This window comes from Maniola hyperantus, chromosome 15, assembly GCF_902806685.2.
Source record: "Maniola hyperantus chromosome 15, iAphHyp1.2, whole genome shotgun sequence".
In the NCBI taxonomy this organism is placed as follows: domain Eukaryota; kingdom Metazoa; phylum Arthropoda; class Insecta; order Lepidoptera; family Nymphalidae; genus Maniola; species Maniola hyperantus.
The window spans coordinates 2,430,697-2,453,304 of record NC_048550.1 but is presented as its reverse complement, the minus strand read 5'-3'; the positions used below and the strand labels follow the sequence as shown (position 1 = coordinate 2,453,304).

General features: G+C 38.9%; 2 protein-coding genes across 4 annotated transcripts in view; both read right to left on the bottom strand.

Annotated features, from left to right (window-relative positions):
• The window catches only part of LOC117989247 (atrial natriuretic peptide receptor 2-like), a 37,724-nt gene extending 30,752 nt beyond the window's left edge, over positions 1-6,972 (bottom strand). Inside the window, exon 1 of one of the 3 annotated variants that reach the window (XM_069503563.1) lies at positions 6,873-6,972. In XM_069503563.1, coding sequence (XP_069359664.1) covers positions 6,873-6,952 — 80 coding nt within the window. In that variant the 5' untranslated portion in view covers positions 6,953-6,972. The remainder of the gene's footprint in view (positions 1-6,872) is intronic. The other 2 variants (XM_069503565.1, XM_069503564.1) reach the window with 2 other exon arrangements.
• Positions 6,973-7,128: 156 nt separating this feature from the next.
• Positions 7,129-22,608, bottom strand: part of LOC138403332 (uncharacterized) — a 71,798-nt gene continuing 56,318 nt past the window's right edge. The window contains exons 3-5 of the mRNA XM_069503469.1: positions 16,268-16,403; positions 7,540-7,646; positions 7,129-7,141 (exon numbers count right to left, since the gene is read on the bottom strand). Of these exons, the coding sequence (XP_069359570.1) occupies positions 7,129-7,141; positions 7,540-7,646; positions 16,268-16,403 (256 nt within the window). The remainder of the gene's footprint in view (positions 7,142-7,539; positions 7,647-16,267; positions 16,404-22,608) is intronic.

The window sequence follows — 22,608 nt, the reverse complement described above, 5'->3', positions numbered from 1 at the left end:
ATTATAATAGATGGTTCAGGGAGGCTACACAACATTGAGGTAAACCATTCAGTAAACTTTTCTCCATTCATGTCTTCATGATAGTCTCCAGTGGTTTTTGACGCAAAAGCCATGAGAGAACCTTCGACAAACCCGTTGATGGTTCCGGCGTGACAAATTATAAGTCGCGATCCTTTTCCTACAGGAACTTTGGAAGTAGATGCTGCTGTGTCATCGTTCCAAGAACGGCCTACAGTATGGTTAGCATTAAGCCATGTTTCATCCAAGAACACAACATTTTGCCAATTTTTGATTTCTTTCACTTGCCGTAAAAAAGTATACCTTGCCATCGCTATATCAAATCTTTCCATCAATATTTTGCGTTTGTTACATTTTTTGTATCGAAATCCAATGGTCTTCAAAATCTTCGTTAAAGAACTTTCCCCACCGAAGAATAATCCAGCTTCCTTCAGTGAATGCACCAACTTTTTTCTTGTTGGATACTCCTTCTGTAAATAGTAGCCGTAAACATGTCTTCGGATAGCATCGGCATCAAAGCTATCGATGCCTACGACTGGTTTTGCTCGTTTTCTCTTTTTTGGTGTGTGAAGTTTATTTTCTTCTGTGCCAGTCTCGCCATATTTTTTTTAGTTATCCGTCTAACAGTTCGTTGTCCAATATTAAGCGCATCAGCTACGCGTTCAACCACTGACGTTATAGGTAAAATTGGCCCTCCATTTTGAGCTTCACGATCGAAATAGTTACGAAGGCGTATTAGGAACTCACGTGTCTGACTATTTAGAACAGTTCTCTGCGTACGTTCGGTCATATCGACGAAATCCACAACAAAGGGCTTGAACAGAGTCCAAATTAACGAGCAAGGGTCAACAGTAATGCAGTATCAATATTTGAAATCCAAAGCCAGGTCAAAACTATATCACAATCGCATTGCACTGACAGTTTATACTTTTCGAAGCAACGTCAATTCGAAACTGCTTTGTTTTGCATTGAGCATTGACGCGAGTTTGCCGGAGGTAGTAGTTGTGCTAGCCAGCGATCCTATGTGACGATCGTATTAGATTCCATTTTTAAAAATTTATTGATATTTTTTTGCGATTTCAGAGGTTTGTCCACATAGTGAAAATTGTTCATATTCACAAGTACATTCACCCCTTAAATGGTGCAAACTGATTTTTCTACACTTGTATACATTTAAGAAATCAATTTAATAAATAAATTTTGAGTCCTAAACCTAAAACTACATTCGATAAAATTTATGAATCTCTGCACATCACTATCGTCAATAAAGTAATACAATTATTTCCTTCAAAGTCGTTATCAATTAATACGGAACTTCATGAGCGGACAAACGTCAAACCGGCCATCATAGCGTGCCGCTAGTTTAGATTGAAATGTTAAATATGGTTTAGCTGATTGTTACATAAGTTGTTTTTCTTATCTCTCTCGGCGTAGTAATTATATCTTTTGTGGTAGTACCTATTCCTCATTGCTGAGGGTCATGCCCCTTAACATTAGTCACGTTATAGTATGGATCCGAATTTGTCTTATTGTCTTGGAGATCGTCCGTGCCTTGGAGAGCTCAGAGAACGTAAGAGTGAAGCCACACGATGCGTATGTGTTGGCGATGCGGCGCCTGAACGGTACGGTTGCGTCATCCTACATAGAAATCGGCACACGATGCGTTACGACGTCGTGCGACGCCCCAAAGCACGTGCAACGGACTTGTGACCAGAAAGATGAGGCGGGGAGCGATGGTGAATCGCAACGCCACTTTTTGCCAGAGCGGCAACGCAGTGCCCGTGTGGCACCCAATACTTTAATCCACAACGGTGCGGCGCCGCAACGCACTCAGTCATATGGTGCGGCCACAACAATGCGGTGCAACATCGCATCGCAAAAACGATGCTGCATGCTTTGACGCAACGCAAACATTTCATCGCTTACCGCATCGTACGAGAAAACTCTGAACATCAATTTCTTGTGAACCATGGACCGCACTACACGTATCCTACTACTTGCGTTAAGACGCATCAAGAAGAATACACACAGCGTAACAGCACAATTGGCACACAGAGAGGTGTGGACACCGACTGAACGGGAATACGTCGTCGCATCGCAAGTTTGTACAGACAGAAGTTTGTACGTTGGTACAAACTCGCGTATCTTGAACTCGATTCTGAATCTATAAGGCTTTTAAAGAATCCCATGAAAAGTTCCTCATTGATTGCTAACAGTTTTCCTGCTGTGCCAATTTTAAACGGATCACCTATTTCCCTATAAAAGAGAATTCTGTATTAGAAAAGATCATTTTCTTAAATTGACCAAACGGGAAAAACACTTAATGTGAATAGGTACATTTTCCATTTCCATTTGTACAGAATTGTATATTTGTTGAAAGCTGTAGGGATAGTATGAGATATTACATCTCGCCAACATTGATAGATTTCAAGCGTCGAAACGCGAGAACGTTGGAGTAAAAATAAATGGAAGTCCTTTGTTGGTCTTTTTTGTTGTCCAAAAAAGTTTTGATTTGAAAAGGGTACTGATATAAATAGAAATAGAACAACAAAATTAAAAAAATTAAAGTAATTCTACAAGTAATTTAAAATGATTCCCGGCCGATTCTCTTGTACTCAATCTCTAAACTAAACTAAACTCACAGGTTTAAATCTAGTGCTATCCTTTTCCGCAAGCAGCATTATGACAGGGATAGCAATAGATTTAGATGTGTCATTTTAGTTTAGTTTAGAGATTGTGTACTAGAGAATCGGCCCCAATATCTGCAATTCTATTAACTAAAGATATAATTATTACATTAATTAATATTATATAACATTGTAATACCATTTTTCCAAAAGCAATTTATTGAATTTACAAAGAACATTTTGAAGTCATCTTTCAGACGTCGATTAAAATATTTCGAATCTCGAATTTCAGCAACATTAGCGAGACGTATAATCTCATACTAACCCTGAAAATTTGTAAATTTGCTGAAAGCAGGGATTGCAAATTCCAGTTTACAACCGAGAAGCCTTGTTACTTTGAAATTCTCTTTGATGTCAAAGTTTTTCGATGCTCGAATTTTATTTACGTCAGCGAGATGTAATATCTCATACTAACTCTGAAAAATTGTATTTGCTGAAAGCTGGGACTGCAAATTCCAATTTACAACGGAGAAGTCTTGTTACTTCGAAATTGGGTAACAATTCGCTTAAGCCCCAACAGCTTAACTTGAGGGTGACTAAAGCTCTTAATCCGGTGATGGTAATTCGATTCTACACAAAACTTTAATTAAAACTAATTGAAGATGAATGCCGCTTAGGATATCCCCCAGCTTATTGTTTTATCTGTTTGGCTCATCCAAATCAATGCTACATATATTTTTTTTATTATAGAAAACAAAGCCCTTCCATCAAGTGTGTCTGACTGTAAACAACTATAGGGGTTTTCATTCAATTTCCACCATTAAATAGACTGATTCTGGTAGAAGATTTACAACATAGGTATTTAATTTACAAATGTTCGTTGTAACTAAGAAAGGATTTTTGAAGATTAAGGGGTAAAATAGACGTTTGAAGTTTTTGTATTACACGCGGACGAAGTCGCGGGCATAAGCTAGTCAGTTTGTAAAAGCGAAAATCCCTCGGACTGTGTTCTCCTTTTTTGCAGATTCAAAAATCCTAGGAACCTGAATTCGAAATTAATCAAACAGGGAGTAACTCTTACAATTTGCATTTTACAAGGGGACGAATACCATATACATAAAATTTAAAAAAAAACCGACTGCAATACCTAACCATGTTTGCACACTAAAAATTAAAAATAATTTAATTTATTACCGAAATTTAGTACAGATATACTCGTAGCTTCTCCATCCTGGGAAGGACATAGGCATAGACTTTTTATCCCGGAAAACCAAAGAAATTTCCAAAAACCGAAACTCACGCGGACGAAGTCGCGGGCATCACCTAGTATAAAATATAAGGGTTTCAGGATTTTTGGAAATTTTCAAAAATTCCACTCGAGTGAAACTGTGGCCGTTCATCAAGTAGTAAAAAAGTATAATAATAATTAATTAGTGGGGAAGCGCGTGAGAAGATGGTAGCTACTGGCGGTATGTTACGTACATTGTGGTACCTAAGTATAGAGCCAATAAAGTCTTTAATTCCGGGAAAACAAAGGTTCTAAATCCACGCAGACGAAGGTTTAGGGAAAATCTTGTCTTTAATAAACACTATCCAAAATAAAGGAACCACGTTTATCTCTCCATTTAAGCCGTTCAGTAGCCTTAGTTAACATCTCACATTGATACTCACTATCACTAACGATAGTTTAAACCAGGGGTCGACAGCTAAATTTTAAGTGGGGTTTGGTCTAAATACTGTTGAATGTTTTTAGTAAATAAGTTTTTTCCCTTACGTGTGCTATAAGTCCTACCTACCTGCCAAATTTCATGATTCTAGATCAACAGGAAGTACCCTCTAAGCTTCTTGACAGACAGACAAAATTTCAACACTCTACCTATTATAGTTCATGAGATAAAGTTCGCTAACATACAACGGTACAGGCGGACGGACGGAGACGGAGTCCTTTTAGCATCTTTCTGGCACGGAACCCTAAAAATTAGTGGTGTGTAGCCCCATACATAATTATCCAATTGATTTATCCAGTTCAATTTGTAATTCAACACATCCATTCAGTCTTAGGATTGTCCAATCAATCTAAATCATCTGGGGATTACGGCTGATCGAATCCTACTGATATCTAATGAACGATAATACGATTGTTGGATTAGAATGACCGATTTATTATTGGCATCACAGCTTAGCCTGCAGAGTGGCTAGCCACGACCAAAGCATCCCGGACCAGACCAGAAACAACTCCTAAATTCCCCCTTACCTGGCACAGACCTATAGACGCCTAATAGCCGGACACCCCTGATCGCCAAGCTTAGGCAGTTGCTTAGCATAAAAGTCGCCCGACGCCCGTTCGGTGCCCTCATTCCGCACATTGTCTTGATTACGTGACTTTTGAGTCCACCAATCACAACAAAGCATTCTCCCCTGTCCCCCGCCAACTGGCATAAGAGGCGGAACAGCTCGGGCCGTGATCGTGGACCAGTGGGTGTTTGAGGAAGGATCCGGACCGCGGGGCACGCGGGGATCTGCGTGTTGTGTACGTCTGCCCCAGAAAGGGGAGAAAGACCAATTAGGGACAAGGACAGGAAAGAAAGAATTTGTAGGGAGTCAAGAAGGCGCCCCGGGAAAGAGCCACCGAGCAAGTACCGAACGGGCGCCCTCCCGCGTTTCGGCCCATATAACCGCGAGGTTGGTGGGGCCATGGGAGGTGGTGGGTTGTCCCCCGCCAACATTTTACGATTTTGTTTTCATGCAAAACTTTGTATATATGCGTACTCTTGAGGTTGAAATCTCTTTGCTACCTGGTATAGACCCCGGGACATTCCCATTTATAAGACCACGGTACTCACCACTCGTCGTTAGTTCAAAACTATAAATTTTATCATAGGTGGAAAAATATAAAAATAAAATACGGGATACTAATAAAATCACGCGAAGATCTAATCGATTTAAATCTTTGGAATCTCGTTCATGTGTGCCTGTCTGTCCGTCTGTCTCTCACAGCGATATTCGAAAACTCTTAAAATCTGTATAAGAATAACTATTTTAAAAACGTGCCCTTCCACAGAACCATCGATGTGCAAGTCTGCCACGTATTTAGTCGATTTTATTTTTATGTTCTCCTGTAGGAAATGTCTAAAATGCGGGGTTTTATAGTATTTATCCCGGAGATGAGAGTATAACAATGAGCAACCTTTTTTTGTTTACGAAGAAAAGGGATCCTAAAAATATTCGACCACCTGGGGTTATGTCAGTTTGTTATTCTTTTTTCAGTATATGGGCCCCGCCTGGAAGAGATTACTTTTGGTCAAGGTCACCTTTTGTTTGTTATACAAGTGTACCTTTTCTTTATTACTACAAGCAGACTTTTCCTTTCCGTGTATGAATTTCCTAAAGTTTGAGTTTATAGCATTATCCAAATCGAAGAGTGACAATGAGTAACTTTTTCTTTTTTACGAAGAGAAAATGACCTAGTAATATCCGACCATGTCAGTTTGTTATACTTCCTTCAGTCTATGGGTAATCTGGAAGAGATTATTTTTGGTCAAGGTCAGCTTTTGTTTGTTATACAAGTGTACCTTTTCTTTATTACTACAAGCAGACTTTTCCTTCCCGTGTATGACATTCATACCTCTTCTATCGCGAGGATCATCTCTCCTAGGGACAGCGTCCTGGTTTGTACCATTGCCCACACTGTACCTGCGCAGAACTCTCGCAACTTATCATCTCTTCTCATCATCACCTGTCAAGTGATGATGGAGCCTACAAGATACTAATAATATGTAACTGATAATAATTATACTACTATCTATAATAGTACATAAATCTGCATAATATCATAACCCACAAGCACGCACTCACGCATACTCTCTCTCCCACACACAAACACACACCCACACACACACAGACACACATACACTCACACATACACACACACATACATAATATGTTGTGAATCACCTACTAGGTATTTTTACTAGTTAATTGACTTTTATATTTTCATATTATTATATTATTGTAAAGCTTGTTTAAATTATCAAACGTACTGTTATAAATTTATATTTAATATCTATTTAAGTAATCTGTAAAAAATTGTAATCCTATTTGGCCTTATTTTCAGTCTGTTATTATGTAAAATTATATTGTATATATCGCTGTTGATTGCAAAAAATAAATTAAATAAATAAATAAATAAATAAATACTTATTCACACTTATTTTCAAGCCCACTTACACGTTGAGGTCATCTGTGGACATGTCGGCGAAGAGATACCGCGAGACGTACACGCGTTCGTCTTCTATCGCGAGGACCATCTCTCCCAGGGACAGCGTTCTGTTTATAGTACCAACTGTCCATATAACTGTACTCGGCGGAAAGCTTCAGTAAGCTGCGGGAGTTCGCGCACCAATGGCACAAGAGGGGGAACAGCTTGGCACCAGGATCACGGACAAGTGGATGCTTGAGAGAGAGAAAGGGTCCGGACTCTCGGTTATCGTGCACATCTGCCCCAGAAAGGGTAGAAAGACATAGGGACAAGGTCTAGATAAACAACTTGTAGGGAGTCAAGAAAGCGTCCCGTCCCCGGAAAACACGCCCAGAGCAAGTACCGGGCGGCTCTCCTGCTATTCGTCCCATTTAACCGAGAGTTTGAAGGGGCTATGGAAGGTGGAGGGTTGTCCATACTGTACCTGCGTTGAGCCACTCTCGCAACTCCTCATCATCTCCACTCATCACCTCTTGTCAAATGATGATGGAGCCTACAAGATACCTATTCACTCTTATTTGAAGATAAGGCAGTTCTTCTGGTGCTGCAAATGTTCATGGGCGGCGGTAATCACTTAACATCAGTTGAACCGCCTGCTCGTTTGCTCGCTATTTCTATTCAAAAAAGCCCACTTACACGTTGAGGTCATCTGTGGACATGTCGGCGAAGAGATACCGCGAGACGTACACGCGTTCGTCTTCTATCGCGAGGACCATCTCTCCCAGGGACAGCGTTCTGTTTACCTGCAACAAGTGTTACACTGTTCAATTTATTCTAATAAAGGCATCATATTCCTTTTAAGCGAGTAATGGTGTACTTTGACACCCTTATGTAGTCGTCGACTGACGACGCCCGATCAAAATCGGCGCCCTAGGCGAACTACTTAATAAAATAAAACCATGTGACTATTCAAATAGTTTACACTAGCTTATGCTCGCGACTTCGTCCGCGTGGACTACACAAATTTCAAACACCTATTTCACCCCCTTAGGGGTTGAATTTTCCAAAATCCTTTCTTAGCGGACGCCTACGTCATAATAGCTATCTGCATGCCAAATTTCAGCCCGATCCGTCCAGTAGTTTAAGCTGTGCGTTGATAGATCAGTCAGTCAGTCAGTCAGTCAGTCAGTCAGTCAGTCAGTCAGTCAGTCAGTCAGTCAGTCACCTTTTCCTTTTATATATTTAGATAATTAAGTCAAGAAAATAATTGATTGTTCAAGAAGGCAGTAAAACAAGATAAGATGTTTAGCATAAATTATAGAATCCAGTATAGGTATTTAAACGGGTTTAAGTTAATTCAAACATTTTACTTTTCACTTTAATTGCTTTCTTCTATACTTATTTTATATTTATATTTAGATTGTAAGTGAATTTTTGTTCTTTTTGAGAAAATAAACTCTTCTCCGAGCTTGAACTAGCGCAGTGGGGGATATATCGGTCTACATATTTGACGTCTTGTTAGGTGACCTTATGCCTGCGCAATGGGCGATTTATTGATATACCTAAGGCTAGCGTACTACGTAATAAAGGTTAAGTGGTATACGCTTACCCACAGGCTGCGGTCTCAGCTTACACGAATAAAATACTAAGAAAGCATAGGAACAGAGGAGGATAGGCTCAGGCACTATAGCCATACAACACTATGCCCAAGAGCATAAAGAAGAACTTTATGAACATGATATTAAGTAAAAAAAATTTTCAAGCGTCAAGCGTCTCTCAATAGCTCAACAGGTAAAGGAGTGGACTGAAAACCGAAAGGTCGACGGTTCAAACCCCGCCCGTTGCACTATTGTCGTACCTACTCCTAGCAAAAGCTTGAAGCTTAGTTGGTGAGGAAAGGGGAATATTAGTCATTTAACATGGCTAATATTCTTTAAAAAAAAAAAAGGTTTTTCGGGAATGGCTACTTTAAATGTTAGTCAGTTACCCCTGGAGGCTAGTCGCCAACGTACAAAATGGTACAAAATCATTACTATTACAATTTGTAAATTTTAGATCTACTAAAATTTCTATTCGTCGAATTCAGCACGTTCCATTTTACTACCCATTGCAATTTCAATGTGCATTTGCTAAAATTACGACCTGTCGATTGCCAAATTTGAACGATGTATATAGGACTAGCTGATGCCCGCGACTTCATCCACGTGGAATAAGGTTTTTTGAAAACCCCGTGGGAACTCTTTGATTTTCCGTGATAAAAAGTAGCCTATGTCGCTCTCCAGGTCTTTATCTATACCCATGCAAAAAATCACGTCAATCCGTTGCACCATTGTGACGTGATTAAAGGACAAACCAATAAACCAACAAACCAATAAACCAATGAACCAACAAACAAACACACTTTCGCATTTATAACAAGGGTACTTACTGATTTGAACTGTGAAGTTCTGAAAATGTCACATCTAAAATTCCAATGTCGTTGGATTCCAACCCACATCACTCGGCGGCCTCGAATGTTCTCCAATTAAGCTGAACTGGTCACCGAGAAATGTCATATTACTAGAGCGTGTAATGTCCCGGAAAATGGTCTCACACTTACACTCAATATCCGTAGCATAACCAGAGAATATAGGCAGAGTGAACTAGACTAAGGAAACTCTCGGTTTGATAAGGCTTTATCCTGAAAACGACATCTGTCAAATACAGGGTATAATCAGAATGCTGGCAAAAACAAAGACAGGTGATAGTACTGATGATCAGTGATATGAAAGGTACCACGTTAAAAAACGCGAAAAAAAATGCTATATTTTGTACACGATATATTGCAAATAAAACATCTGACTGACGCTATAGGTCAACGAACGTTCCGTAGGTAGGCCACTCGGAGTCAATACCACGTCGTAGGCGGGGCATTGACCCGAGTTTTGCACGCTATACCTACATTACGGGTTTGAAAAATACTAAAACTCCAAAATGAGGCAAATGGTTCTTGGTATTGGGTTGTGTTTAGGTAGTATAACAATAATGCTAAGTTTTTCCTAGCGTTCTGGTTACACTCTGTATTAGACTAGGCTAGCCTAATGCTAAGCTAAGCCTAACGTAAAATCATAGAAATACTAGTACCTAAGTGTCAGAAAGAATCCTAATTCTTAGGAAGTACATACGAAGTAGGTATTATTCCATACGTGAAATTAAAGATACGTTTCATAGCCTTAGTAAAGTACTTTAGTTTTCCTTAGTTTGCTTTAACCTCTTTAACGCTGGCTCCACACGTTGGCCCAGCGCTGGCCTTAACACTGTTCACCCAACGTGTGGATCGGGAAATTAGCTTTGCCAACGTTGGGGCTAGTACTAATTTCCCGATCCACACGTTGGGCGAACAGTGTTGGGGCCAGCGTTGGAACCCAACACTGAAACGAACGTGCAAGCGACGTGAATTAGCCCGGCATTTAGGCATTCTGAACCCAACCGCGTGTTCTGTTTTGATACGCACTAGATAGCTTTTTTCATTAATAAGGGCTATTAATTTCTACAGAATTTTTGATATTATTGAGAAAGGGCGACCTCCAATTACCTACTGATTAATTTATTCAGTCTTTGATCAAAGTCAAACAGAAAGTCGAACTTTGATCAAAGCCTGGTTTCATCATAATCCTGCGAAAGCCTATTAATTTATATCGGTATTTATTCGATTAAATTCGGTTAGCTGTTTACGATGTTGGCGTCCTATAAAGCGACAAATCGATATGAAAGTTAATTTTATCGACAGATTATTTATATATTTGTAAATATATAAGTAAAAATCAGGTAGTAGTTAATAAGCCCAAATAATTACTTATCAATTTGTACGCAGCATCGTTCCGGAAGACTAAATACCATGCTCAGTCGTTTGCGGCTGAAACATTGCGGTCGACCACACATGGGATGGGTCGGGCAGTTCCTAAACTGTACCTACCCCTCTAATTTAGAGGTCAGTTTTCAGTACCCCAGTCATTTTTGCAAAGTCAGTATCGAACAGGTAGTTTTGAAATCTTTGAAAAATTTAAAAATACGCTAAGGTCTATAAATATATAATTTTAAAACTTAAAAAGTGACTGATTTCTATATTAATTCGTCTAGTTTAAAAGTAGGTATTAAAAGGAAAAACAAACTTATTCTGCTGTAATCCGCTTTACCCTGGCTTTACCAGGTAACTCAGAGCTCCACGAACCGATTCTTTCTAAGTCTAACATAAATTATTATTTTATATTTATAAATCATTAAATACTCAAACTTATTAAAAACTAGCTGATGCTCGCGACTTCGTCCGCGTGGAATTAGGTTTTTAAAAATCCCGTGGGAACTCTTTGATTTTCCGGGATAAAAAGTGGCCTATGTCACTCTCCAGGTCTTTAACTATAATCATACAAAAATCACATCAATCCGTTGCACCGTTGCGACGTGATTGAAGGACAAACCAACAACACACTTTCGCATTTATAATAAGGGTACTGAGGTACCTACTGATTAACGGACGGAAAATAATTAGTAAGTAAGTATACCTACCCATGTTTAATACCCGGTCTTGGACGCAGAGGCGTCACTAGGTTATATTTCTCATTGCTGAATGTCCTGACCCCTTTCCAAAAAGAAAAGCCCAAATTCGGACCTCCTAAGTCAGTCATCCATTCAGTTACCGACTTGGGCCATCGTTGCTTAATAATCGCAATCAATTAGGCCATATCTCCACTTATACCCGGTAACAACCGGTTCTAAATAGGGGTAATCTTGGAGCCTGGTTAACGGTGCTACTCCGTACTAATTAGAAAAGTTTAGACTTTTGATTAACCCGTATTAATTAAGCGAGCCAAACGTTTGAGCATTATATTACGACTCTTGTACGTATACATCTACTCGTGTGCCTATACCTTCTAAACAACAAAAGTTCAGGATTCTAATTAACGTTGCACGAACGGGGAAAATATAATATGAGCTCTGTATTCCTGCCAGTTTTGTGCTGCGAACAGCCAAGAGTCATTATTATTAAGCTAGACACAGACTGCAAGTAGACTTCCGCACAAATTATTTTTTTACTAGCTGATGCCCGCGACTTCGTCCGCGTGGATTTAGGGTTTTAAAAATCCCGTGGGAACTCTTTGATTTTCCGGGATAAAAAGGAGCCTATGTCCCTTCCCAGGTTTCAAACTATACCCATGCAAAAAATTACGTCGATCCGTTGCGTTGCACTATGTGTGAAACTAGTCGAGCTAACGTCGTCGACTAAACACGTGTGTAAAGCCGGTGTGTGATATATGTATAATGGAAATCACTCACGATAGTTTAAACGCTAAAATTAAATAAAACTGAAAAAAAAATAGGATTAAACCGTAATTCCACGCACGAATTTCTTCACGCCTTATTTCCGGTAGATTTAGTCCTTAGCCTAGCTAATCTAAGTATAGTATTTTACCTGAAAAATGTATATTAAAAGTATATAAAGGCTGCCAATGTCAATTACTTGCTCGAGCTTCGCGTCTCATCCAATTTAGAACTTAACGTGTGTTTACTTCTTAACCCTGAAGTTAAGCAATTCAAGTAATTTTCTAAAATAGAAAATTCCAGAGAGGGAAATATATCTGAGATTTTTAACGACAATTAAATTAATGGCGACTTTCTTTGAGCTCATTTTTAATGTCGACCATTTTAAGGCGCTTATCCGAACGCCGGCGATTAGAGAGAAACGAGTTTTGAGCTAAAAAGGGAAACGAATTGACGAGCAATGCGAAGCGAGTGTGTAGTTGGAATAGTGTTGTCGCTGGGCTGTGAACGAGTGTCTGTGTGCAAATGGTAATTATTCGCGTCAGTCGCTTGAATATAGAGATACCTTAGTGTATCTGGAACAAAAACATTTTTTTATTGTTAGGTGACAGTTTGACTTTCCTAGCCTGTACGGCTCCGTTTTTCAATGAGTCTGTGAGATTTTGGATGCTTTGTAGTCCGAGCCATAAATCCGGCGTAAACAGCGCGAGTGTTTTGACCGCCAAGAGAGCAGTCAGATATCAACTATTATTATATATTTTATCTCTTTTATTGACACAGAATCATATCATCGCTGGTTAGTAGAAAGGACGAATATATATTATGTAGATTTAAAAAAAAATGGCTTATACGTACAAACTAACGACAATATATCGATTGTATGTTTCTCGAGGGAGAAAATAATTCATAGCTTAATAGTCTACAGTCGGACAAGTGTCTAAAGGGAAAATCTCTTTACGTAACGTTATTTTCTACAGAAATGACCCTATTAAATTCCTTTCCTTAGTTTTCAAAGGGTAACAGCTTATTTTTTTATCATGACCAATACCTAGTCTTCGTATCCATCCATTTAACCCGGAATAAAAGTAAGATAAATTCTTTTTGAATGGTCCGTTTTATTCATGTAAGCTTTTACAAAAGGCTTTTGAATAGTCAAACGAATTTATCATTGGTTCGGAATACTCTTCCCATAAAAAAATATATTAATAAATATTATGTATAGTCCGCGACAGGTTGAGATGGCAATCGAGGTATGAGGCGTGAGTGACCCGCACGTCACTCGTACTCGCCCGTACCGGGTTAGCGTGGGGGCTGTGTGGTTGTGAGGGGCGTTCCCTCCCCAATTGCCATCTCGGCCTGTCGCGTACTATAGCTATACATGTATTGTCAATTCTAGTGGACCTCATAAATAGAACTTTACTAAAAAAATCTAGTTTCTAGTCGCATCGATTGACATAATATTGTCAGTAAGTGGGTAATGGGTATCCTTTTGTATTATTATAACACAGATTTCTAAACTGGCTTATGTACGCAACTTAGCGTAGATTTAGATTTTCTAAAAAATTGGTACGAATTATGTACCTATTTTGTAATTTGTATTTCATTATAAGAGGAGACCCGTGCTCAGTAGTGAGCCAGTGATGGGTTGGTCGTTATGATGATGAGGCAGTAAAAATCTAACAATCTTCTACCTACATTAGACTCTGCAAGCACTTGTCTTGACACACGCTTACGAAAGGTATGTTTCATTAAACATAAAATAAAAGTATGCTTGTACAAAAGATAGACAGGCGTACGTTTTTAGAATAATTGAATTCTCTTAAGACGCTCCTCGCTCACACAGATCAGCTAAGAGCAACGCACCCTTGAGGCAGAAGGTACACACAAGTATATCCTCTGCTAAAGTACGTGACCCACTGGTCTAAATATTTAGGTGATATCAACAACTTTGTTTGTGTAGATTTAAGTTTTATAAAAATCCCGTGAGAAGTATGATTTCTATATGCTTTGCGTATGGCAATATTTTCAGAATTGCGTCTTTTAAGAACCTGTACTGAAGACTATGTTGCAAATGTATGCTACTAGTTCATTAACTAAGTTAAACAGACTGTATTTTATCGTGCTCGCAACGATTTAATTGCATCAACACGCATAAACTGCACGCAAAAATTACTACACGTATAAAGGCTGGATATTGGATAGAAGCAAGCGTTACTTTGTGGAAATTAATCATATACAGGAAGATTTGTGTGGTGTTGCGTGTATTGGATGCTTGGTTGGTTGCTTTTCCTCCATGTTTTGTAGGCAGTGTACCGCATGCTGCACGCTGTGCTATACAGATTATCTATTTTGACAGATTTTCACTTTTATTCCTTGTGAACAAAGGATAAATATCGCTCTTGATAATAGGTATCACAAAAAGTGTGATATTATCAAGAGCGCTATTTATCTACTCCTACGCGTGAAACTTGATGCCGCAAACAGATCTTGTATTCTGTTTTTATAACTAACCAAGCTCCTTTTACTCTGAAGTTTTTATGGGCGAAGCTTATTTATGGGAACAATTTCTACCGGAGATTAAGTATCAGCCATACCTATCTTATGTTGTGAGCTTTTCTCAATGACGATAATAAAGTTTACAGAAATTTTTTTTTCAGCGTTTAAACTTATAAGTAGTGCGTTATCATCTAATTATATATAAATGGAAAAGCTGACTGACTAACTGACTTATCTATCAACGTACAGGATCGGCCGGAAATTTAACGTACAGATAGCTATTATGACGTAGACATCCGTTAAGAAAGGATTTTTGAAAATTCAACCCCTAAAGGGGTAAAATAGGGGATTGAAATTTGTGTAGTCCACGCAGACGAAGTTCCAGGCCAGCTAGTCTCTAAATATATAAAACGACAATGTGACTGACTGACTGACGGAATGACTGACTGACTGATCTATCAACGCACAGCTCAAACTACTGGACGGATTGGGCTGAAATTTGGCATGCAGGTAGCTATTATGACGTAGGCATCCGCTAATAAAGCAAGATTACTACTCTCTTATTCGTTTCGCAAGGCCGATCTTTATTATGGGCTGGACTACGATAGTTTATTAAGAACTGGCTAATTGTTGATAAATGGATTTTGATCGGAGACTTTAATAAATGAGATAAATATTAAAAACCGGCCAAGTGCGAGTCAGGCTCGCGCAATGAGGGTTCCGTACAGTCGTATTTTTTCGACATTTTGCACAATAATTCAAAAAATATGATGCATAAAAATAAATAAAAATCTGTTGTAGAATGTACAGGTGAAGACCTTTTATATGATACCCCACTTGATATAGTTATTCGAAAGTTGAAAATACTAATTATTATTTTATGACCACAATTTAATTTTTTTGTGTAATCTAACCCTTCATTTATATACGTATATAAATGAAGGGTTAGATTACACAAAAAAATATTCACGGTTTTCAGATTTTTTCCGAAACGTCAGCTATAAGATCTACCTACCTGCCAAATTTCATGATTCTAGGTCAACGGGAAGTACCCTGTAGGTTTCTTGTCAGACAGACAGACAGACAGACAGACAACAAAGTGATCCTATAAGGGTTCAGTTTTTCCTTTTGAGGTACGGAACCCTAAAAACCCGGTTAGGTGCGAGTCAGATTCACACGTGAAGGATTCCGTACCATCGTACAAGAAATAAGACTTTTTTGGAATGATTGGTACCCATTTTGAATTTTTTATTATTTGTTGTTATAGCTAGCAAAAAAATACAGACTACAAATTTCAACTTTCTACCTATTCCGTATTCAGGAGATACAGCCCACTAATGACAGGCGGACGGACGGACGGACAGCGCCGGTTTAGTATTAGTGTCCCGTTCGCTCCCTTCGGGTGCGGAACCCTAAAATCTGCTGCGCGATTGCGGGAGAATGACAGCTACACGGTCACGATCGCAATCACCTCTGATTGGTTGACGCTCGCTCACTATTGGCTACAATGCATTGTTGCAACAAGATTCGCACAAATTCAGCCAATCACAACAATTGAGATTGTAATAATGATTGATGCAGGTTTTAGGCAATCGCCCTACTGGTGACAGAAGTTATTGCTTATACCCACCTCGTTGTCCAGATATAGTGAGGAGTCGAAGGTCTGTGACAGCTGAGCCATGATGGAGCAGTTCTGCAGGATCAGCGCCACATGAGGCACGAAGCATAGCACCACCATTTGCAGTAGAAACAGTCGTCGACCACGTCTGATGACAAAAATAACGTCTTAAAGTGTAAGTACACTAACCACACAAGTAGATATACAGGGTGTAACCAGAACGCTAACAAAAACGAAGACAGGTGATAATACTGATGATTACTAATATTATGGTACCACATAAAAAAATGCGAAAAAATAAAATAAAAATCCTATATTTTGTAAAAGTTTACGATATATTGCAAATAACACATCTGACTGACGCTAGAGTTCAACGAACGTTGCGTAAGTAGGCCACGTCGTAGATGGGGCATTGACCCCAGTTTTGCACGCTATGCATTGCGGGTTTGAAAAATACTTAATCACTATAACTACAAAATGAGGCAAATGGTTATTGGTATTGGATTTTGTTTAGATAGTGTAACAATTGGGGCCGATTCTCTTGTACACAATATCTAAACTAAACTAAATTAACGGGTCTAAATCTAGTGCTATCCTTTTCCGCAAGCAACATTATGAAAGGGATAGCAATAGATTTAGACGTGTCATTTTAGTTTAGTTTAAAGTTTGAGTAAAACGGAATTAGCCACATTAACGCTAAGTTTTTGCCAGCGTTCTGGTTACCCTGTACATCCACTCATGTGGCTTAACTCTTTATAATTACAGTAGTCCTTTGTGTTGTAGTCGAGTAAACACGAGAAAATTTAATTTAGTCTCGCAACGTGCACCGACTGGAGTCCGTATTGAATTTCCTCGCCTCCAAGTCAACATAATAAACTGCATAATACATGACCTACCCATTTCCGCGAGTCTTCCTTAGATATACTAGCGAGGGAACCAATATTTGAACGACTCTATCAGATTTCAGAGTTTCTTACTACTTACTATTGCGGGAACTATACTAATACACCTTTTCTGGGACTACAAATTTCAATTTTTCGTAATAAACTGCATAATACATCAAATACATGACCTACCCATTTCCGCGAGTCTTCCTTAGATATACGAGCGAGGGAACCAATATTTGAACGACTCTATCAGATTTCAGAGTTTCTTACTACTTACTATTGCGGGAACTATACTAATACACCTTTTCTGGGACTACAAATTTCAATTTTTCGTAATAAACTGCATAATACATCAAATACATGACCTACCCATTTCCGCGAGTCTTCCTTAGATATACGAGCGAGGGAACCAATATTTGAACGACTCTATCAGATTTCAGAGTTTCTTACTACTTACTATTGCGGGAACTATACTAATACACCTTTTCTGGGACTACAAATTTCAATTTTTCGTAATAAACTGCATAATACATCAAATACATGACCTACCCATTTCCGCGAGTCTTCCTTAGATATACGAGCGAGGGAACCAATATTTGAACGACTCTATCAGATTTCAGAGTTTCTTACTACTAACTATTGCGGGAACTATACTAATACACCTTTTCTGGGACTACAAATTTAAATTTTTCGTAATAAACTGCATAATACATCAAATACATGACCTACCCATTTCCGCGAGTCTTCCTTAGATATACGAGCGAGGGAACCAATATTTGAACGACTCTATCAGATTTCAGAGTTTCTTACTACTTACTAATGCTGGAACTATACTAATACACGTTTTCTGGGACTACAAATTTCAATTTTTCGTAATAAACTGCATAATACATCAAATACATGACCTACCCATTTCCGCGAGTCTTCCTTAGATATACGAGCGAGGGAACCAATATTTGAACGACTCTATCAGATTTCAGAGTTTCTTACTACTAACTATTGCGGGAACTATACTAATACACCTTTTCTGGGACTACAAATTTAAATTTTTCGTAATAAACTGCATAATACATCAAATACGTGACCTACCCATTTCCGCGAGTCTTCCTTAGATATACGAGTGTGGGAACCAATATTTGAACGAATCTATCAGATTTCGGAGTTTCTTACTACTTACTATTGCTGTAACTATACTAATACATGTTTTCTGGGACTACAAATTTCAATTTTTCGTAATAAACTGCATAATACATCAAATACATAACCTACCCATTTCCGCGAGTCTTCCTTAGATATACGAGCGAGGAAACCAATATTTGAACGACTCTATCAGATTTCAGAGTTTCTTACTACTTACTAGAACCTACTGGAACTAATACACCTTTTCTGGGACTACAAATTTCAATTTTTCTTTTTATCATAATACCTACTTACATGTTATAATGTACTAGCTAATGCCCGCGACTTCATCCACGTGGACAACAACATAGGGGTTGAACTTTCGAAACTCCTTTCTTAGCGGGTGCGGCGGATGCCTACTTCGTTATAACAGCTGTATCTGCATGCCGAAATTCAGCCTGATCCATCCAGTAGTTTGAGCTGTGTATTGGTAGATCAGTCAGTCAGTCAGCTTTTCCTTTTATAGTATACTAGCTTATGCTCGCGACTTCGACCGCGTGGACTACACAAATTTCAAACCCATATTTTACCCCCTTAGGGGTTGAATTTTCAAAAATCCTTTCTTAGCGGATGCATACGTCATAATAGCTATCTGCATGCTAAATTTCAGCCCGATCCGTCCAGTAGTTAGAGCTGTGCGTTCATAGATCAGTCAGTCAGTCACCTTTTCCTTTTATATATTTAGATTTAGACTAGATCATGCCCGTGACTTCGTCCGCGTGGACTACTACTACTGCTAAATTTCGAACCCCTATTTTACCCCTTTAGAGGTTGAATTTTCAAAAATCGTTTTTTAGCGGATATTTACGTTATAATAGCCTACATGCCAAATTTTAGCCCAATCCGTCCAGTAGTTTGAGATAGATCTGTCAGTTAGTCAGTCAATCATTCAGTCACTTGAAAAGTAATTTTTCATCAAATTAAACTCATCAATTAAATTTTTCAGATACAAGTTAGCCCTTGACTGCAATCTCACCTGGTGGTAAGTGATGATGCAGTCTAAGATGGTAGCGGGCTCACCTGGAAGGGATATGGCAGTTTTTATTAAACCCATACCCCTTTGGTTTCTACACGGCATCGTACCGGAACGCTAAATCGCTTGGCGGCACGGCTTTGCCGGTAGGGTGGTAACTAGCCACGGCCGAAGCCTCCCACCAGACCAGACCAGAAATTTAGAAATTATAAATTTCAAATCCCCGCCGGGAATCGAACCCAGGACCTCCCACTAATAAGACCACAGCACTTGCCACTGCGCCAGGGAGGTCGTCAAATTTACTTATACCTACTTGTTTGATTATTTCGATTATGGCCCACAGCCAAGCAAGTAAGTGCATATTAGTATGCGTTTGATAACAACCTGGCTGCAATAAGAATGCTAATCGTAGAAGAAATCTGATTGCAAAAGCTCGGTTAACAAAGCGGGTCTCCATGGATACGCCAACTTTGAAATATAGGTATACTGTAGTTCAGGGTACTGAGTGCACAAAAGGTAAATAATGTGACTCTGAAGTTGTTAATCTGCCTAGTTTAAATTAAGGGTTCCTTCGAAATATCCTAGAAAACCCTTAAATTCTTCTTTATCTTTTCCTCGACGCTCAACAGTTATGGGTGCTAACTCGCCAATCCCTAGAATAAGTCAACTTTATAATAAGCTCAATGTGCTAGACATACACGCGGACTCACTGGTTAAATTCCGGAATTCAGTTCATATGGCATTAAGTAAATTACCATAGTAATTTACTTGATGCCATGTGAACTGCTTACCTACATTTGTTTATTAGTTTAGAGTTTATTTATTTATATTATTATTATTTTTTAATTAAGTAACTTTTTTAGTAGTAAAATTACCTGACACATTCGCATGCGGTGATTACTTTTAATTAGCTCGTCATATTATCTTAGAACTTCTGTATTGTTAAATTTGTATTTGATGTATATGATTAGCTGTTGGTGATCCAAATAAATGAAAAAAAAAAAAGTTTGTACTTACGTACGGAGTTTTTGGAGCAAAGTGTTCAGACCGATACGAGGTGTGGATTCGAGTTTAATTTTAAAGGAATAGGTACCTATAGACGACAAATTTTCTATAGAATTTTAAGAAATTTTAGAAGTAAAATACATAATAGGTATGTCTTATTTCCACCCCTATTCAAAATAATGCATATTACTATAATATAAATGCGGAAGTGTGTCTGTCTGTCTGCTAGCCTTTCATGGCTCATCCGTTCAACCGATTTTGGCAAAATTTAGTACAGATATAGCTTGCATCCCGGGGAAGGACATAGGCTACTTTTTATCCCGGATAATCTAAGAGTTCTCACGGGATTTTTAAAAATCTAAATCCACGCGAACGAAGTCGCGGGCATCATCTACTTCGAAATATTTATATCGGATTCGATTACGGTTACGGATAGATTTTTATTTCAGACTAGCTTATGCCCGCGACTTCGTCCGCGTGGACTACACAAATTTTAAACCCCTATTTTACACCCTTAGGATAGATCTGTAACTATGAGATTTAAACATAATTTATGAGCTTAATAAAATATATCATACTGCTAATAGCAAAAATATTAACTACAAACTTCTTTATAGACAATTTCGACAACTTCAAAACTGACAGACTTTCATACAAACTTCAAACCCCTATTTTACCCCTTTAGGGGTTGAGTTTTGAAAAATCCTTTCTTGGCGAATGCCTACATCATAATAGCACGCCAAATTTCATCCCGGTCCATCCAGTAGTTTGAGTTGTGCGTTGATAGATCAGTCAGTCAGTCAGTCAGTCACCTTTTCCTTTTATATATATAGATATCCGATACTTTCAGTTACGATTACGGAGCTCCTTATCAAGTGAAAGCCGCACGGCCGGCTGCTCCAATGGAGACAAAGCTTTATAATGTTCATCATTCATTGTGCTCACGTATCAACCCGTACCTACTGTAGTTTAATCAGATCGTATTGTAACACTACCTGTAGGTATATAAAGCTGAGTGCCCAAGGATCTACGCTTAGTACGAGATCTTATGTCTCACCAACTGTGATAGTATTCGAGTAATGAAACAATTCCGCGTTATAATAAACTGGATCTTAACAGCCTTGTTTTAAAGCTCAAGTTTTTCTACACATCTACAACCAGCGCTCCAAGTGGAAACGTTGCAAAATTAAATGTAGTGGCATTGAATTTTTGACCTACAACATCACCGCGCAGCGGCGAAGTGGGTGATCCACCCGCTGCGTGGTGAAATAAGACGGATACATCCAACCACCAGGGCCCAAAAGCCAAGAATGGCAGGGCCTAGCCGAGAAGGCTTTTAGAAAAACACCTGGGCACAGAGATGCCCAGCGACGCGCCCGGGTAAGGAGGCAAAGAACCCCCCTCCCCCCCCCCCCCCCCCCCCCCGTCTGGTCGTTCCGACCAAACGGAGATGACCCTTGATGAATGAATTTTTGACTTCAATTCATGGCTGTTTAGGTCCATTTTACTTTGACGTTATTGTGTTTCGACTCTCGAATTCTAGCAATGTTGGTGAGACGTAAAATCTTATACTAAGCGTTTTCTAAGCACGGTTTCAGTTTACAGCTTGCCTTGTTTTATGTTTAGAGTCGGCTAATCAGTTGACCCTAAAATACCTAAGAATCTAAACAATCAAAGTTGCAGGCATCATATACATAATAAGTATATAGATAGAAAACTTTATTGCACACACAACAAGAAAAAACTAGTGAAAAAGAGTAACTAGCTTATGTTCACGACTTCACCCGCGTGAACTACACAAATTTCAAACCCCCATTTACCCCTTTAGGGGTTGAATTTTCAAAAATTCTTTCTTCGCGTATGTCTACGTCATAATATCTATCTGCATGTCAAATCTCAGCCTAATCCGTCCAGTGGTTTGAGCTGTGCGTTCATAGATCAGTCAGTCACCTTTTCCTTTTATATATTTAGACTTAATGTCTATTTTGGTGTTTGATGTTCTTTTACACGCACCACCTTATAATTTAGTTAGTGGGGCCACAGAATATATAATAGGGCTGCCAAGTTGAACATAATTGACTGCGGTTCTGGCGCTTGCTTTTTACCGGTAGACGTTAACAATTTATATTAAAGGTCTAGTAGGTATCTATCTTGTTTACCAAATTAGTTTACCAAACCTATCTACGTACCTACTAAGTTTATTATACTGAGAGCAAAATTCACTTACTATGACCCGAAGGGAGCCAACTCGACGTGACCCTATAAGCTTCCACAGTCCGTCTGACTGCGGGCTGCATCTCGTGAACCGT